Consider the following 18,414-nt stretch of genomic DNA (forward strand, 5'->3'; position numbering starts at 1 on the left):
TTATGTAGATAAGATGTGGCGATGTTTAATTAAAAAAAAAAAAACACAGACTTTACCTAACAACATTGTACTTTCTCTTTTAGCAAACTTCGAAAAGATTATCCTGCCAAAATTCTGATCAACCTGTGCACAGCACTACTGATGCTAAACCTGGTATTTTTGATCAATTCTTGGTTGTCATCATTTCAGAAAGTGGGAGTTTGTATCACAGCTGCAGTGGCACTTCATTACTTCCTGCTTGTTTCTTTTACTTGGATGGGCCTGGAGGCAGTCCACATGTATTTGGCTCTAGTCAAAGTCTTCAACATATACATTCCAAATTATATCCTTAAATTTTGTCTAGTTGGTTGGGGTAAGTATATCTGCCATTGTTTTTGATATTTATGTCTTAAGCCTGTCTTTCTAATTCTAGCTCTGTTAGATTCTGTTAATATCATAGGTAAAAAATTAAGGATCGCCTTGCTGGTGTTTGGGCATGCATCTTTTTTTTCTGCCTGTATTGCTCTATAAATTCAATTTTTAACCTTTATGGCGAGGAGTTGGTGCACAAATATTTATTGAGCACTTATTGTGTATTGTGCTAAGTGCTGGCTCTACAGTAGTGAACAGATTTTATCCCTTCCTTTACAGAAGTTACAGTCACAACAAATACTGATAAAACAGCTAACACTTAGGTAGCACTTACATGTGCCAGATGCTATTCTAAGTGCTTTATATATGCATTTAATCCTCATAATATCTCCACGGGATAGATTCCATCATTATTCCCATTTAATAGATGAGGAGACTGAGGCACACAGAAAGATGAGGTAATTGGCCAAAACTCACACAGCTAGTAGGCAAGAGAGCTGGGATTTGAGCCAGGAAGTTTGTCTCCATAGTTTGGACTTCTAACCTCTATGGTCTTGCCATATTGTTTAAAGAACAGGAAAAGACTTGAAATGGGTGAAAGAGTGCTGGGTCAGCCAGAACCTGATTCTCATCACACCTCATGACTGTGATGATCACTGCTGGCCTTGGAAGAAGCCAGGAATGGTTCTCAGCATAGATCTTTCTGAATACAAATGTCATTTCATTGGCTTGCTTTCCTGTATTTCTAACTGACATGGTCAGCTCGGCTCCTTTCCTCTCTCTCCCTTGTGTATTCAAGGCAGATTTTGGGTTCAGAAAATGTGTTAGATGTGTAGGAGATGTATATTAAGTAGCATACCTTGGGTACATAGGAACACAGATTTTATCTTCCACTGCCTTTGTGAAGACAATACTCTCCTAATTAGCTACTCATCCCTTTAATGAGTTCATTAACATAGTACATGCTTTCACTGGATACACAGTCAGTGCTATTATCTATGTTAATATGGGGAGCAGAGACAGGCAAATACTGAACAGATCATAATCTAAAAGCTTGTTTTAGTACACTTCGGAATCCATCAGAAACACAGAGACAAAAGCAATCGATACACTCCCCTTAGTGCCTTGTGTCCCTCATCTTGATTCAATCAGAGGATTGAAAAATGTGGAAGAGGCTTCATGAATAATCCAAAAAGCAGATAACCCACACATGGCCAATTGTGAAAGGGCTGTAAATATCACTTCATCCTGGCTTTCCTTCTCCCTCATCATCACTCATTCCCAGCTTCTTTTTTAAACCCTTCCTCCAGGACTCACCTCTTATCTCTTTGATCTTCTAATTTCATACACATTTCTTGGGTTACAAGGAGAGGCAGGAAAGGCTAAAGCTTGGTACTTGGAAGCAGGAAAACTTTAGTTACACACAGAAGCTGAGAAGTCTGACTGGCTCAATCAGTAAAGAAAGATACAATAAGCCACTCTTACGTTCAGTTTATTACTTACATAAACTGTGAAAGGAAGAGTACCTAAAAGTGCCATCTTTCACATTCTTGTCCCCCACACTAAAAAGAACGACCCCAAAACAAAGGGAATGTATGACTGCCACGTGAGTTGTGGGATTCCCAGTGGCTGAGGAGCTAGTTTTGAATGGAAGTGATACTGTTTCCTATTCTGCAGCCCTATTCTAAGGGGGCAGGGTACAAAGGCCCACACCTCTGCAGAACCCTGGGAGATGATGAGAAGCTGTCTCCTGACAGCCTCCTGGAGGAGATAGGGAGGTGAGTAGGAGATGGCCCCGGAGCACCTCCTCACAGGCCTCCCACCTTCTCAAATTTGTGGAGGCCTGCACACTGCCCAAATTCAGATAAGCCTTTACCTGTGTGGTCTATGTGGATACATGCATGGTCACCAGGGAGCCACAGCTGAGCTGTCCCACTACAGGGAGTTTTGGAGCATTTCAATATTAGACAAAAGCAATCAACTGTAAGGAAAATAGATATTAATATCTGTTTATGTTTGATGCTCTGCCTTATGAATGCCAAAGCAACCTGTTGGAAAGGTCTATTACTTTTAATGACAAAAACCACAATTACTTTTGCACCAACTTAATGAATCCCTGTCCAAGACAGTAGATTTGTTTATATTTTTAAAATAACAACAGAAGGGATCTTTTTTTTTTATTTTCAATATGTAAACACAGCTTGAAGACTGCCGCACAACTTCCATCCTAAATATGAGGCCTTCCCCTATCTCTCCCTTCCAGCCTTCTATTTTAAAAAACATCTGCAGCATGCTAGGTGCTGTGCTTGGGGTGGGCTATACAGATTTGAAGTGACCATCCTGTTTATCACAGAATGGCACAGTGGAGGATTTTTCAAGATACTTGGCATTCTGGGCTTTGGAACAGCTTTGGAAAGCATGTAACAAAACCCCTAAAATGTATGTAGGTGCATGCGCTTAGTCTAGGAGAAATACAATTGAGAGATAAAGAAATCATTTTTTTTTGCAAATGTACAAGAAATTGGATTTTTAAACCCTGTGTCTACACTCTCCTCACGTTTGACCATTTTGACTGAACTGATTGCTTTATTATAGTCTGACTGAATTGAGTGGTTGTTAACCGGTCGATCTAGTCAAAATGTCAAACTAGTAACGAGTGTGGAAACAGTTTCCCTGTCAAAAAAGCACTGAAGGCTGCAGCTGATTGCCTGTGCCCTTCTCCCAAGGTGACCTAGACAAAAAGCTATTGGGAACGAAGGGGCGATGTGAAAGGGAGTAAAAATTAGGGGCTTATTATCTAAGAAGAAATGCTTGATGCGAACTTGCATTCCACTCAACTAGATACTTCTTTTGCCAAGTTGATTTTCTGGCACTTGAGCTATTTTTAATAACTAGTGGGCGTTGTATTGGAGCCATTGGCATGCTGTCTAGTTTAGCAGATTGGAGAACTCCTTGAAATGTTTAACTTGGAAGAATTCACAAACATTTTGCAAACAATAGTATTTTGATGCCCGCACATCTGTGGCTTATTTAAACAGTGTCTTAATGTATCATCACCCACAGTCATTGATTAGGTTGCCTCCCTGCTACCTGATGAAATGCCTTTGACTTGCTTTCCCACTGCAGGAATCCCAGCTATCATGGTGGCAATCACAGTCAGTGTGAAAAAAGATCTGTATGGAACTCTGAGCCCAACAACTCCGTTGTAAGTACCAGCATCTCTGTTTCTCTGGTGGTGGGGCTCTGGCCCAGCAGGGTATAGTAAAGTGTTCTTGGCCTGGGATTGGTCTTGACCCTTGGCTTCAGGAAGAAATCAACCTAAGTCCTTTTGCCCTAAACATAGGCCACATTTATGTGATGGTTAGTTGCCCGGGTCCTCTATGACCTTGGGCAAGTTACCTTACCTTTCAGTTCAATTTCCTCTTCTGGAAAATGGGGATAATAATGTTTTCTCTTAATGTCCTGTGCAAATTAAAATGATATCATGTATGAAATGTGCTCAGCATATTGCCTGTTCTATGCTGTGTAACTGGCAGGTATTATGATTACAAAGCTCACACATCAGGTCATTGCAAAGAGTTAGTGGCCCCTACAAGGAAATTCTGAGATGATTTGGAAAACATTTTTTACCTTTCAACAACAAAGGTCTTTCCTGAAGAACGCTGAACAGCTTTCCTTTGTAAATGGCCTCGGCTTTATTGTCCTCTTGTTTCTTTTCATTTTTTTCCTTTTCTCCCATTTGGTGTATAAGTTCATCTCTTTAGTTCTCTCAACCACAATCACGCGAGAGTAGCAATTCACTTCACCCCACCTCCCCAGAACCTTCTTTTACAGGCGTGTAGATAGTTGCCCTGTGGTCCTTTAGGCTGCACAATCTCATTTTACACTTCTGATTGTTCCATTCTTTTTATCATTGCCTCTCAAGTTATCTTCCACTATAGATTTCCTCTCCCACTGGACTGGAATTAAATGTAGAAGGTCCTGCTCTAAGACTCCCCCATCTTTCATACTGAGATGACAGTTTCCATGGGGTCAAAATTATTTTGCCCTTTGCAGCAGATGCTTTCTAATTAAAATTCCTTGTTATGTTTTCTTTCTCTTCCATTTTCTCTTCCCTTCCTTCTCATCTCCCCCTCCATCCTCCCCCTTTGCCCGTTTTGTGACTTAAAAAGTCCCCAGTGTCTACCTAATGGTGACCCTTCTTGAACCATCAAAAGCAAGAGCAAAAGCAAAACCAGAACAAAATCAACTCCACTTTTTCCCAAAAGAGATTTTTCAGATGTGACTTGGTTAGTAAGAGGCCGACTGCTCTAATAGTTTTTTTTCAAATTATATTTTGAAGAAGTAATTCATGCACATGGAACAAAATCCAAATGTACAACAGGGTAGAGGATGAAAAGTAAGCCCCGCTTCCAACCCCTAGCTACCCAGTTTCCCTCCTGAGGTAACTCTTATTACCAATTTATTACCAACGATCAAATTTGTATGGATATTCTCTTGCACACTTTGTTACCCAAATGGTAGATATACACCATTTAGCACCTTGGTCTTTCCACTTAACAATATATCTTGGAGGTGATTCTCTACCCAAACATATAACACTATCTCATTTTAACAGTTTTCTGTGGCGTCTTTTAAGGATGCTGATGACATTCAGGGAACTCTAGGTGTCAGAATCTATTAGGAAAATTAAATGTTTTTTTAACATGTTTGCAACACACACACACACAAACTCACACATATGTGTAAGTATCCACACCAACATAAACAACATGACCAAAAGAGATTTTCCTGGTTTTAGAAAAGAGAGCCCAGCTAAGTTGACACACAGTTAAATTAGTCAAGCTTCTCTGTGTTCAAAAATCAGGGAAAATGCCTCCAGTAATTGCAAATGTTATTAAATGGACTATCTGTTCATATGAATCACTGCATATATTTTCTTTAATAAAAACCGTAGAGTTGTTAATCAATCCAGTAACCAGTGTTGCCTTTGTCATCCAAATACATCATATTTTAAAGCAGTACACCTAGAGTTCTCTTTTTGTAGCATTTTCATTAACTTTCATAATTTCACCATTGTTTGATGTAGCTTTCAGAAAATCCATTCATTCCTCACATCCTTTCACTGTGATATTTATCATGTAAAGTAGAATTAATCCTGCAAATAAGAGCTTAGGTGTAAGGTGGTGGCGGGGGGGCAGGGCGTGCGGGGGCGGTGTGGGGAGCACGGCGACAGAGAGCCACTTTGGGGGAAAATGTATCATTCGTTTTTCTGCTGTTAACGAAGAGAACCATTTCCTAGGGAATTGGACTGACAGGTTTCTGCATATGTAGGGCAGAAACATCCTCTAGGATTTCTGACTTAGTGTTGGAAAGAACCCTGAACTGGGGCTCAGGAGATTGAGGTTTTTGTCCCAGCTCTGCCTCCAGTTGGTATGAGTGAACTCTGTCCAGTTCATTTCTCTAGGGCAGATGCCCTTAGGGTGAAATAAAATTGACTAGATGATCTTCAGTCTCTGAGAAATAGGACTTTATGTTTCCCTATCTCATGATAGTCTTCTTTGTTTCTTACAGTTGTTGGATTAAAGATGATTCTATCTTTTACATCTCAGTGGTGGCTTATTTTTGCCTCATATTTCTCATGAATCTCTCCATGTTCTGCACTGTTCTTGTTCAACTGAATTCTGTGAAATCCCAAATCCAGAAGACTCGGCGGAAGATGATCCTGCATGACCTCAAAGGCACAATGAGCCTGACATTCTTACTTGGCCTCACCTGGGGGTTTGCATTTTTTGCTTGGGGACCCATGAGGAACTTTTTCTTGTATTTGTTTGCCATTTTTAACACTTTGCAAGGTAACTGCTGCTTTTTTGCCTTTTCCGTGGCCAGCTACACATCCAGCAAAGCTTTTGTTGCTTTGGAAAATAATCACCTGTTGGAAACATTAACTAGATGTTAGTCTTCATTAAATGCACCCACAGCCCACTCTCTCTTGCTCAGTGGTATAGGGAGAAGCCCAGATAGGTAACCCAACTTTAGGTAATTGGAAATGTCTATATCAAACACTGATTGGCAATACTTCTTATAGTGTTCATTGTATCAACACATTGTGCTAGAAAATGTACAGATTCACACTCACGTTGACTTTTTGAGGTACACAATCCAGCTAAACATAGCAATTAACTGGAAAGTAAAAACATTAAAGTTTTGACCCCATAGGCTCTATCTGCATCTGATATCCTAATATTTTGGGAAAGAGCCAGGCTAGACTATCATAGAATCATACAGGAATGAAGGTTAAAATCAAAGGGCTGTGGGAAAGGCCAAGGTTGTAGCCTTGAGTTTGCTGTAAAACAACCTTTAAAAAGTTACAATAATTGGTTGAATTAGATGATCCTAAGCTAAAGGCCCTAGAGCTCTTTTAATTATTTTCCTTTATTCCGATGAAATGAACAAATAATCAATGAAGTGATGAAATGGTAGACAAAAGATGGCATGAGAAGTAAAAGCTAGGGGCTGGGTGTGATGGCTCGTGCCTGGAATCCCAGCACTTTTGGAGGCCGAGGCAGGCGGATCACTTGAGGTCAGGAGTTTGAAACCAGCCTGGCCAACATGGTGAAACCCCGTCTCTACTAAAAAATATAAAAATTAGCTGGGCATGGTGGTGTGTGCCTGTAGTCCCAGCTACTTGGGAGGCTGAGGCAGGAGAATTGCTCAAACTCTGGGAGGCAGAGGTTGCAGTGAGCTATGATCGTGCCACTGCACTCCAGCCTGGGCAACAGAGAGAGACTCTGTCAAAAAAAAAAAAAAAAAGCTAGAGATCTGGTTCATATAGCTCTGAATAATTGCTGACGTTCATCTTAACTTGATTTTGCCTATTAAAAATATTGGGGGGAAGAGGCATGCAAAATGATTTTGTGTGAGTCTCTAATTCTACCCCATACTTTTATCCTCAAGTGTAGTCCAGTCCATTTGGGCTACTGGGACAGGCTGAGAGTCAAGTTGGCATTTCATTGAGTTAGAGTCTCCCTTCGTGCTCTCCACTATTTTTTTTCATTCAATAAACCCTTATTTTCCATACTGAAGCCCACTGATGGTACCATGGGATGCTCCCACAAGGAAAAAGTTCTATGGTCAAATAACTTTGGGAAATGTGGCAAATTACATTCCCCCTTTCTTGGAATAGCACTGTATACATTAGCATGGTAAAAGCTCTATTATATAAAAAAAAAAAAAACCTTTAAAAACTTGTTTTAATGTAGTGTCTTAAAAACCTCTGAACCTTTTATTGTGGTCATTGCTAATCCTTGAGGAACCTTGAGAAAAATAAATTGACATGCAGTTATTATATGACAGGCACTTGCAAAGTGCTGCGGAGTTGTGGGGGTGGGAAGCAATGTAGCAGAAGGCATGGTTTTTGCATTTATGTTTTAGGACTCAAGAAACTATCTTATTTTAGAGCAATGAGGTGGATCAATGGAAACTTTTTGTCCCACCAGATCCTGCCAACCATATACATCCATGTTCTAATTGGAATGTAAGAAGTCACAAAATATGTTGTTCTTCCTTCATATGCCATTTTTATTGCCTCTGGTAGTAGGAATGGAATTTTTAGAAACTCTCAATACCACCCTCGCTTGGTTCCCTTTGAGGCTACTGGCACTAGGTTGAATTCTAGTGTAGAACTGAAGGTTGTATTCTAGTGTAGGACTGAGGCCCTGGTGATGGTTCTACACTTTTTCTCTGGATAGAACTGTCTGGCCCACACTACAGTATTCTAACCCGATGCTCTAACCTCAAGAACTAACCAGTCATGGTGTAGAATGTCCACGGAAACGGTTTAGAACCCAGGTGCCTGTGAAGACTTCATCCACAGTGGTAACTCCAGGCTTCTCTTTGGCTCAGTGATTCTGAGGAGAAATGTACTCACTCTGTGGAAAGAGGGGTTAAAGGAAAGCTGGCAAAAGATCAAGAAAGCTAGGCAATTTCGAGCTTATAAAGGAGGGGCAGGGGTGTTTTCAAAACCACTCTTATGGTGGAAAGTAGCATCTAAGGAAGGAGCCTGCATGGATAGAAGCAGAATTTAATAGGATATTTCTTTTCTTTTCAACATTTATTTCAGATTCAGGGGGTAGATGTGCAGGTTTGTTAGCTGGGTATATCATGTCATGTTGAGGCTTGGGGTATGAATGATCCCATCATCTAGGTAGTAAGCATAGTACCCAATAGTTAGCTTTTTAACCCTTACTTTTTCCCTCTTCTCCCCCTAATAGTCCCCAGTTGTCTACTGTTGCCATCTTTATGTCCATGTGTACCCCATGTTTAGCTTTCACTTTTAAGTGAGAACATGCAGTACTTGGTTTTCTGTTCCTTCATTAATTCACTTAGCGTAATAGCTCCTAGCTGCATCCATGCTGCTGCAAATGACATGATCTCATTCTTTTTTTATAGCTGTGTAGTATTCCATGGTGGCTATGTAGACAGTTTCTTTATCCAATCCACCTTTAATGGGCACCTAGTTTGATTCCATGTCTTTGCTATTGTGAATATTGTTGCAATGAACATAAGGGTACATGTGTCTTTTTGGCAGAGTGATCTGTTTTCTTCTGGATATATACCCAATAATGGGATTGCTGAGTCAAATAGTAGCTCTGTTTTAATTTCTTTGAGAAATCTTCAAACTGCTTTCCACAGTGGCAGAACTAATTTACATTCCCACCAACAGTATATAAGTGTTCTAATTGGGTATTTCTTGAAAACTAAAATCAAAGTCCCATAGATCCAGCACCAAAAGAGCCAAGCTGTCTCTGTCTGTCAGATATGCCTTATGTCCATCAAGCACAAAGTCTTGCCAGTCCTGCCTAAAATGACTGCAAGATAGCATATGCCATCTTGTAGCAAGGGAGTTTTCAGAGCTCAGAGTTTCAAATTCAAGACACACACACACACACACACACACACACACAACCCAAATAACCTCCAAAACAAACGGTGGAACAAGTGAACAAAGTAGTCGTTTAAAAGACAAATGACAAGCTTGCAATGCTGGCTGAAGGGGATGGGGGTGACCTGTGGTCAAGTGGGAAAAAATTATGCTCATGATGAGCTATTTGTGAAGGAGGAATGCACAAATAAAAATGCAGGTGACAAAAACCTGACATCTTCCCTCTTGCCTGTGTTTTCCTAGTGAGTAAGCAGATCAATCTGTTATGGGAAAGGAAAAGGAAAGCTGTCAGGCAGAGGGGGAGAGTTGGCAGGCAGCTCATTGGAATTCACAGAATAACCTTTTAAGTCGGAAAACTAAACTCCATGCAAGAAATCAGAGTAGTAATAGGTGCTTGATGTCACTGTCACCCCTTGTACATGCTGAAGTTGGAGGAGTTTTGCCTGCTCTGAGACTGTGGTTTGCTCTCCTCGGGTTGCTGCACCGCCTTCCAGGTGGCTGCTGCTCAGAAAAACAGTGAACACTGCTGAATTCATCCCCGCAGTTGTTTGGTTACACATGGAGATAAAACCCTTGGGAGAGTTAGTGAGACATGCCATTCCGTTTAGCCTCCAGATTGCTGCCTTCCACCTGGAATCCGAGTCTCAGGGCTGGGGCTAGGGAGCCAAGATCTTCCCAATCAAACTTCCCATCGAGTGACAGGAAGTCACTTGCCTCTGCCTGAAACTTTCTAGGGACTAAGAGCTCACCATTCTGTAAAGCAAAGCATTTAACTTCTTATCAGCTCTGATGTGGTACCAGTTTTCCTTACCTGAGGCTAGTATAGTACAGTAGTTAAGCCCTTGTGTTCTATAGTCAGACCGCCTGCATTCAGAACTGGTGCTGCCAGCTCAATGTTAGCCCTGTGACCTGGGTCAAGTTTACTAGACTTCTTGGACTCCAAGTTCCCTCAACTATAAAAATGAGACTAATAGTACAATGCCTGTCATATACTAATTGCTAAATAAACACTAGCTGTGATTTATTAGTACATGGTTGCTCTGAAACTTTCTTCCATTGCTCCTGGTTCTAACCGGGCAACTGTACAGATACAAGCCTAGTTTGTCCTTTTCATGACAGCCCTTTCAGATCTGTGGCTAAGTAAGCATCTCTTCTCACCCTATGTTTTCCACTCCAAGTTTTTTTTTTAATCTAGATACAATATCCCAACTCTTTCAGCTTTTTTTCACTATCCTTCTTCACCGTATTCTTGAATACTTCTGTTTGTCATCTTCCTCTCCTCCCAAACTGAACATGGTGCTGGTGGGAGGTATGGTCAAACAAGGACAGAATATGGCAGGAGACTGTCACTCGCCTCAGTCAAGATTCTTTACTTCCAGTAGTGCTGTAGCTGAAATTTGCTTTGGGACATTTACAATAGACTGGTGCTCAGTTTACAATGGGTTAAGACCTCTTTGATACTAATCATTTACCTTCAGGACAACCAGCCAATTTAGAGGCAAGCTGAACCTGTATAGAGAATAAAGGTTTCCAAACTGCACTTGGATCAAAATAAATATTTTGAGGCTCAAGCAGTTATCACTATGTTGTAGATGGATGTGCGAGTTTGTGTATCAAGTGTCTTGGAGTTCAAATCAACATACATTTATTGAGCGGCAGCACTTAGTGTATCAAAGACAAAGGGCAAAATGACATAAATATGAAAAGGAAACATATCTCGGCCCTCAAAGACTCAACAGCTAGGTGGAGAAATGGGAAATAGATGAATAATTGTATGGCTACATATAGCAAATAATACAAGAAACAAAATGTTATGAGAGTTCAGAAGTGGGAAAAATGAGTTTCAGTTTGAGGCATCTGGAAAGATTTTGTGGATAAAGACTTTTTGTAATGGAACATAAATATAAGTCAGGCTATTGACAGGAGTTATTTCTGCCAATCCTACCCCCAACTGCAGGAAATCTAATTGGTCCTCCAGGGAATTTGCAATCAAGATAATTTTTTTTTTAAGACAGAGTCTTGCTCTATCACCCAGGCTGGAGTGTAGTGGCTTGATTCTGGCTCACTGCAACCTCTGCCTCCTGGGTTCAAGTGATTCTCAGCCTCCCAAGTAGATGGGATTACAGACATGTGCCACCACACCCAGCTAATTTTTGTATTTTTAATAGAGACGGGGTTTCTCTGTGTTGACCAAGTTGGTCTTGAACTACTGGCTTCAAGTGATCCACCTGCCTCTGCCTCCCAAAATGCTGGGATTACAGGCGTGAGACATCACACCTGGCCAAGATAATCTTAAGTCATATTTTTATCTTCCAAGGACATATTTTAGAGAGTGGGAATGAGAAATGGCCAGCACTGCTGGCAAAGACTTTCAGCCCTTCCCTCCCCCTTGCAGGACAAAATCAGGGCTGGCATTAAAAGTTGGGGGTCAAATCCATGGTTTCCACATGGTGTCATTATGCCAAAAAGCATGTGTAATAGTTATTTATTGCTATATAACACATTAACAATTTTTACCAGCCTAAAACAACAAAAATTTATTATTTCACACAGTGTCTGAGGATCAGGAATTCAGGGGCAGCTTAGCTGGGTGTTTCTGACTCAGGGACTGTCGTGAAGTTGTAGTCAAGCTGTCATCTGGGCCTGCAGTGATCTGAAAACTTGACTGGGGCTGGGGAATGTGCTTCCAGGAAGGCTCATCCACATGGTTGTGGACTGGAAGCCTCAGTTCCTCACCATGTGGGCCTCTCCACAGGGATGCCAGGATGTCCTCAGGACAAAATACTTGGCTTCCTTCAGAGTGATGAGAGAGGGCTCGCTCTTTTATAACCTAACCTTGGAAGTGACATGCCATCCCTTCTGCTATATTCTATTGGTACAATGTGGAAGTAAACTACACAAGGATGTCAATGCCAGGATGTGGGGATCATTGAGAGCAATCTCAGAGAGGGGCTACCTTACCTCTCACACTCTAGGATGAACAGCAGTCCAGGGGCAAAACAGTGGTTGACATGAAGTCTTGATATAGACATTTTTGCCTTTGGGAGGGAGTCTACAAAGACAAGATCAGAAAGCCAGTAATGGCCCTGGGGTTCCTTGAAGGTAGTATCTCTCATGACAGAAGCAGGCCTGAGTCAGGGCATTGGTGACAGCTGGTGAAAGAAACCAAAAAAGACTGACCTTCTTCTTCTGGCTTAGGATTCTTCATTTTTGTGTTTCACTGTGTGATGAAGGAGAGTGTGCGGGAGCAGTGGCAGATACACCTCTGCTGTGGGTGGTTGCGATTGGATAACTCTTCTGGTAAGATGTCAGTTTGGATGAAGTTTTGAATATTACATGTTTTACAAAACTGATCAGATTAATTTGTCTCCTAACTTGAGTACTTACAGCATATCAGCATCAAAACACAGGCTGTTTCCATGTCATAAAAATGATTTGTGCTTTTGAGCTGAGATGAGTGAAGTCAAGTGAAGAATGTGACTTGGGTCATATTTTAAACTAGGGATGCTTTTGTTTTGGCCCAGATTCCCTGGATTGCTTACCCTCACTGTCACATCAGTCTCAATTCAATTAAAAGAACACTGAATGCGTGCCTACTGTGTTCCAGGCACTGGGTCTCAGGGGCTTCTGGCTGGTAGCCAACAGTGGGTTGAGTGGATGTAGGAAGCAAGGAGTGGTGGTGGAGATGGAGAGAACTTATAAACATTCCTAAGATGCCTGGCCAGTGGGCTGTACAGGTGTACTGATGGCCCACGAACTGGGGGATGTAGTGAACTCAGATGTTGCCTCTTAGCACTGGTGCTTCCCTTGAGAATGTTTCCACTGCAGGCAAACTGCTGTTCTATGTATCAAAAGGATCTTCCATTCAATTCAGGCAGCTTCTCTCAGTCTCAATACAAAGCCTAATCCATTTTCTTTAGTGAAGGCAGCACTTGAACTCTAAGATTCTACAAGTAGCACTGAGATTCCCCCCATTCCCCACTTTATTTTATTTTTTTCTTCCAGTATTTTATTTATTTATTTATTTTTATTATACTTTAAGTTTTAGGGTACATGTGCACATTGTGCAGGTTAGTTACATATGTATACATGTGCCATGCTGGTGCGCTGCACCCACTAACTCGTCATCTAGCATTAGGTATATCTCCCGATGCTATCCCTCCCCACTCCCCGCACCCCACAACTGTACCCAGAGTGTGATATTCCCCTTCCTGTGTCCACGTGATCTCATTGTTCAATTCCCACCTATGAGTGAGAATATGAGGTGTTTGGTTTTTTGTTCTTGCGATAGTTTACTGAGAATGATGATTTCCAATTTCATCCATGTCCCTACAAAGGACATGAACTCATCATTTTTTATGGCTGCATAGTATTCCATGGTGTATATGTGCCACATTTTCTTAATCCAGCCAGAATCTACAATGAACTCAAACAAATTTACGAGAGAAAAACAAACAACCCCATTCCCCACTTTATGCTGGCCTTATCAGCAACCTGCTGGTCCTTGTGCTCTGGGAAAAGCAGGCATCCTTGGTATGTGAATTGTCTCTTCCTATACCACACATTACAGTATAAACCTACTTCTTACAACTTCATAGAAAAGCTGACTCCTTCAGGTACCTGGAATGAACACTGTGCATCAAGCTTTGTTTTTTTGTTTTTTTGTTTTTTTGTTTTTTTTGAGACAGAGTCTCGCTCTTGTTGCCCAGGCTGGAGTGCAATGGTGCGATCTCGGCTCACCGCAACTTCCGCCTCCCGGGTTCAAGTGATTCTCCTGCCTCAGCCTCCAGAGTAGCTGGGATTACAGGCATGTGCCACCCCGCCCGGCTAATTTTGTATTTTTTAGTAGAGACCAGGTTTCTCCATGTTGGTCAGGCTGGTCTTGAACTCCCGACCTCAGGTGATCCGCCCGCCTCGGCCTCCCAAAGTGCTGGAATTACAGGCGTGAGCCACTGCGCCTGGCCTAAGCTTTGTATTTTTAAACCAGGTTATTGAAGTGTAATTTATATACCATACAATTCACTACTTTAAGTATAGAATTTCATGAGTTTTATATTTTTAACTTTTCTTGGTATCATTTCAGATGGGAGCAGCCGGTGTCAGATAAAGGTTGGATATAAACAGGAGGGACTAAAGAAAATCTTTGAGCACAAACTGTTGACACCATCTCTCAAGTCAACTGCAACTAGCTCCACTTTCAAATCTTTAGGCTCTGCACAAGCCACACCTTCAGAAATAAGCTTTCCAAATGGTAAGAAAAAAAGGCTGTGTTGTCTACATTTATATTCCAGAGATATTGAATTAATGTGAGACCACATACTGGGTCTTGGATGATACTTCCTCTTCAAAACTAAATGCACATGTGCATGTGTATACCTCGACTCATTCTTGGCTGAGAAAGTGTGTATAGAAGCATAGAAATGTGTACAGAAGTGTGTATAGGTGTTTCTGTGCCTAGTAAATTTAGTAAGTATGAATGTGTTATTAGACTAATAGAGGAAAGAAGAGATGAGAGGTTAGAAAATTTATGAGTAATTAAAAACAATTGTCACAGACCATTAAAACCAGAAGGAACCTTAGACATTGTCTAGTCCAATCCGTTCATTTTACAGTTGAGGAACCTCAATCAGAGAAAAGGAAAATGCCTTATTGACAGTCACTGAGCCCATCTTTACCATCCAGTAGAACTGGGGCCAGTCACTCAGCCCTCAGCCATCCAGCAGAACTGGGGCCAGAATTCAGGTCTTCTGGCTCTCAGGGCTAGTCCTATCAAGAAAACAGAGATACACATCACTCTTAGATGCTGAGCTTCTTCCATAGGAAGCCATATTTCTAAGCTGAGACAGATGTTCAGTTGGGAATGGGGTGTTGTACCTAATTATGTAAAAAGAGAAAGTGTAGGAAAAGGATTGGCCTACAGGCTTAAAGTAAAGAGAAAGGCAAAGTGAGCAAGAACTTAAGAACTTCAGATTGATACTGTGATGATTCTGCATTGTGTGCTTCTAGTTAGATGATAGTGCAGTGGTCTTTGGTTGCCTTTCTTTAAGACCAAAGTATACTCCAGTTCACACACACTTTGGTGGCCTGGCTGTAGTCATTCTCCTGCCTTCTCAGTGCTGGAGGTAGGACTGCCTCATTCGCTAGTATTTTTCTTTATGTTGGCTCCAAAAACCAGTTCTATGTCCAAGGGCTGAAGGCAATCTGGAAGCAGCATGGTGGGTTAAAAAAGCATCAAACTTGGAGTTGGAAGGCTTTGGTTCAGGTTCCAGCTCTGTCAGTCACTCTGTGACCTTGAGCACATCACTTCTCTGCTTGGAGCTACATTCTTTCTACCTTTCATATGAGGGGACTAGAATGGATAATCTCTTAAGTGCCTGCCAGTTTCAGGACCGTGTGTGGGGCAACGCTATTTTCCAGTTTGGGCTGGTTGACTAGTGTATAGCATCTCAGTCTCCCATCTTTGTGTGGGAAAGTTAGTGATGCACACGAGAAAAACCTTTCCCTGGCCACAAGCATTTATCAAACTCTGGCCAAGTAACCTGTGGATATGTCTTGGTGCTCATATAAAGTCACTGGGGTGCCATGACATAGACAAAGCATGGGTTGTGGGAGCTCCTTAGTAGATAATAGTTGGGGCTGGTTGGAAAATAACATTTTTCAAGAGGGTTATTTAGCATTGGATTTCTTGATGTCCCTGGGGACTATTTAATTAGCAAATATACAGCCCAATGTGTACATATTTTGCTTCAGAGGATCAGTAGCAAATACCATATCCAGGATATTGATGTTGTCTTACCAAGCAATCGACCTGGAAAACCAACATTAAAGTGCTCATCAGTTGAGAGGAACTGAGCCAGTGGGGCAGGTAGACCTGCCACAGGTTCTAAAACTGAAATCTGGGTCCTTCCATTGTACTAGTGACAGCCAGAAGCTTGATTCTATTAGCAGAGAGTGAAAAATCATGCCCTCTGTACCACCAGGCATTCTCAAGCTTGAGAAATAGCCAAACTTTCAGTGCAAGAATATCAAATATGTAAGGGGTATAAATGTGTATGTTCACATTTTATGTCATCTTCTCTTGAAGGCCTCCGAGGTTTGTACATAAATATCCTCTCCTAGGTTAAGGTTAAGGTCAATAATGCTGCCTCTTATTCACAATGTAGGAAGAACATATGCACTGGTTGTCCAAACAGTGCTGTCAGGATGAATTAATTCACCCCAGATTTTATATAAAACAGTCCAAAGAAAGCACCATATCCTCCCCTTCTCTTCTAATTGCTTTATTTTTTCCTTCATTTGATAAAATTTTCTTATGCTTCTACTATGTGCAAAGTCCCTGATGCCGCAGCTGAAAATTTTCTTTTTTTCTTTACTGCAGATGACTTTGACAAAGATCCTTACTGTTCCTCTCCTTGAGTTGTGAAGTTGTGCCTAATTATGTAAAAAGAATATAATACCTGTGGAAATAAAAATGAATTCCAAGTGTATACTTGCTCGGGTGATGGGTGCACCAAAATCTCACAAATCACCACTAAATAATGTACTCATGTAACCAAATACTACCTGTTCCACCAAAACCTATGGAAATTTAAAAAAACAAAAATAAAAAGCAAAACAAAAATCCCAAAATGAATTCCATTCACAAACAGAATTTTTCAATAAATCCCAGTAGAGATACTTGCCTCCTCCCAACCCCTGATTGGGGAAAAGGTTGAATTTGTGAAACAATCTGCTCCAACCTTCTATTTTAATTATTATTTTGTAAGGGGAAGAATAACATTTGATAAATATTAAAGTCAGAATAATTCTCCTATTTGTCGTTATACTTATTTCTTTTTTGGATAAGATTTCAGGTTATTGTTATGATATATTAGAGGAGAAATTTCTACAGCATTGGAAATTTTGTTTTAAAAGCTTTAAGTGTACACATCCTTAAAAAAATAAAAATCAAGACCAGGATCCTTACTTCCCTGCCATGGGAGCCAAACAATTTCAGGTGGTCAAAGTTTCAGGGTGCCCAGTTGGCCTGAAACCCACAGAGGAAGTAGATAGGAAGAGCCACAAGGTCATACATTTTGGAAAAATACTCTGCCCTGTTGGCCTGTCATGACAAAGCACCTGAGATCCCCATTATTCAACTCACACTTTTGATTGAAGCTCTTATTAAAACGTAAACATGTTTTGTGGAAAGGGTGGGTCATCAATCCACAGACACCCATAAATTCCTTAGTAAGGATGAATTTTTCAGCCAATACAGCCCTTCAAGGAATAGCAAGCAGGGTCCTGAGGAATAAAACAGAACAGAAACTGTTCAAAGCTGGTGGTTCTCTCTAGGAAGGAAAGGCCAGGTTGGGGTGAGCAGAACAGTAGAGGGATGGAGTGCAAAAAGGGCCACCCAAAGGCAACAGAGTGATCAATGAAGACGAATTTTGCCAGCTTTGCCTTCTGTGGCTTCCCAGTCAGGTGTGCTGCTCACATTTGTCCTTGGATAGAAATAAGTAAAGGAGGAACATTCTGGAAGGATACACAAGCAACTGGTATCAGTGGTTGCCTTCAGGAAGGGTAACAGCGTGTCTGGGGGCAGAGGAGGAAGAGACATTTACTTTTCACCCTATACCTCTTTGTATCTTTTGAATCTTGTATTGAGAGAATATATTACTGCTTGGAGCAATAAATAAATGAATACATAAATAAATAAGGATAACTAGACCCTTCCAGTGAGAAAGATAAACACCTACATTTCAATACCAAAAATCAAGTTCCCCAGGACCCTTGTGAATATATATGATGCAGTGGGCTGTGGAGACAGCAGAATTGGGTTCAAATCCCAGCTCTGTCACTTTCTAGATGTGCGACCTCGTGATGTAATAATGATCATGCATGCATCCTAAAACTGAAGTGAAACTGAAATAAGATGAGGTCTGAAAATGTTCTAGCACAGTGTAACACAGTATATCTTCACTCCTTTCTCTTTCAAACCCCAATCAGCTTACCACTCATCCCCTCATGGCCCCAACCTACCATGTCTACCCCATTAAAGGTATCACATTGATCTTCTAAGCAAAATTTAATGCTGACTACCAAACAGACTACAGCACTGGTGCCAGTCACTGGTATAA

The 18,414-nt window shown here is 41.1% G+C and overlaps 1 protein-coding gene across 1 annotated transcript in view; it reads left to right on the plus strand.

The window, feature by feature from the left end:
* The window catches only part of ADGRG4 (adhesion G protein-coupled receptor G4), a 121,807-nt gene extending 104,698 nt beyond the window's left edge, over nt 1–17,109 (plus strand). The window contains exons 21-26 of the mRNA XM_034950088.3: nt 84–352; nt 3,478–3,556; nt 5,926–6,206; nt 12,494–12,595; nt 14,379–14,546; nt 16,674–17,109. Of these exons, the coding sequence (XP_034805979.1) occupies nt 84–352; nt 3,478–3,556; nt 5,926–6,206; nt 12,494–12,595; nt 14,379–14,546; nt 16,674–16,711 (937 nt within the window). The 3' untranslated portion in view covers nt 16,712–17,109. The remainder of the gene's footprint in view (nt 1–83; nt 353–3,477; nt 3,557–5,925; nt 6,207–12,493; nt 12,596–14,378; nt 14,547–16,673) is intronic.
* The last annotated feature ends 1,305 nt before the right edge of the window (nt 17,110–18,414 follow it).

This window comes from Pan paniscus, chromosome X (assembly GCF_029289425.2).
Source record: "Pan paniscus chromosome X, NHGRI_mPanPan1-v2.0_pri, whole genome shotgun sequence".
In the NCBI taxonomy this organism is placed as follows: Eukaryota; Metazoa; Chordata; class Mammalia; order Primates; family Hominidae; genus Pan; species Pan paniscus.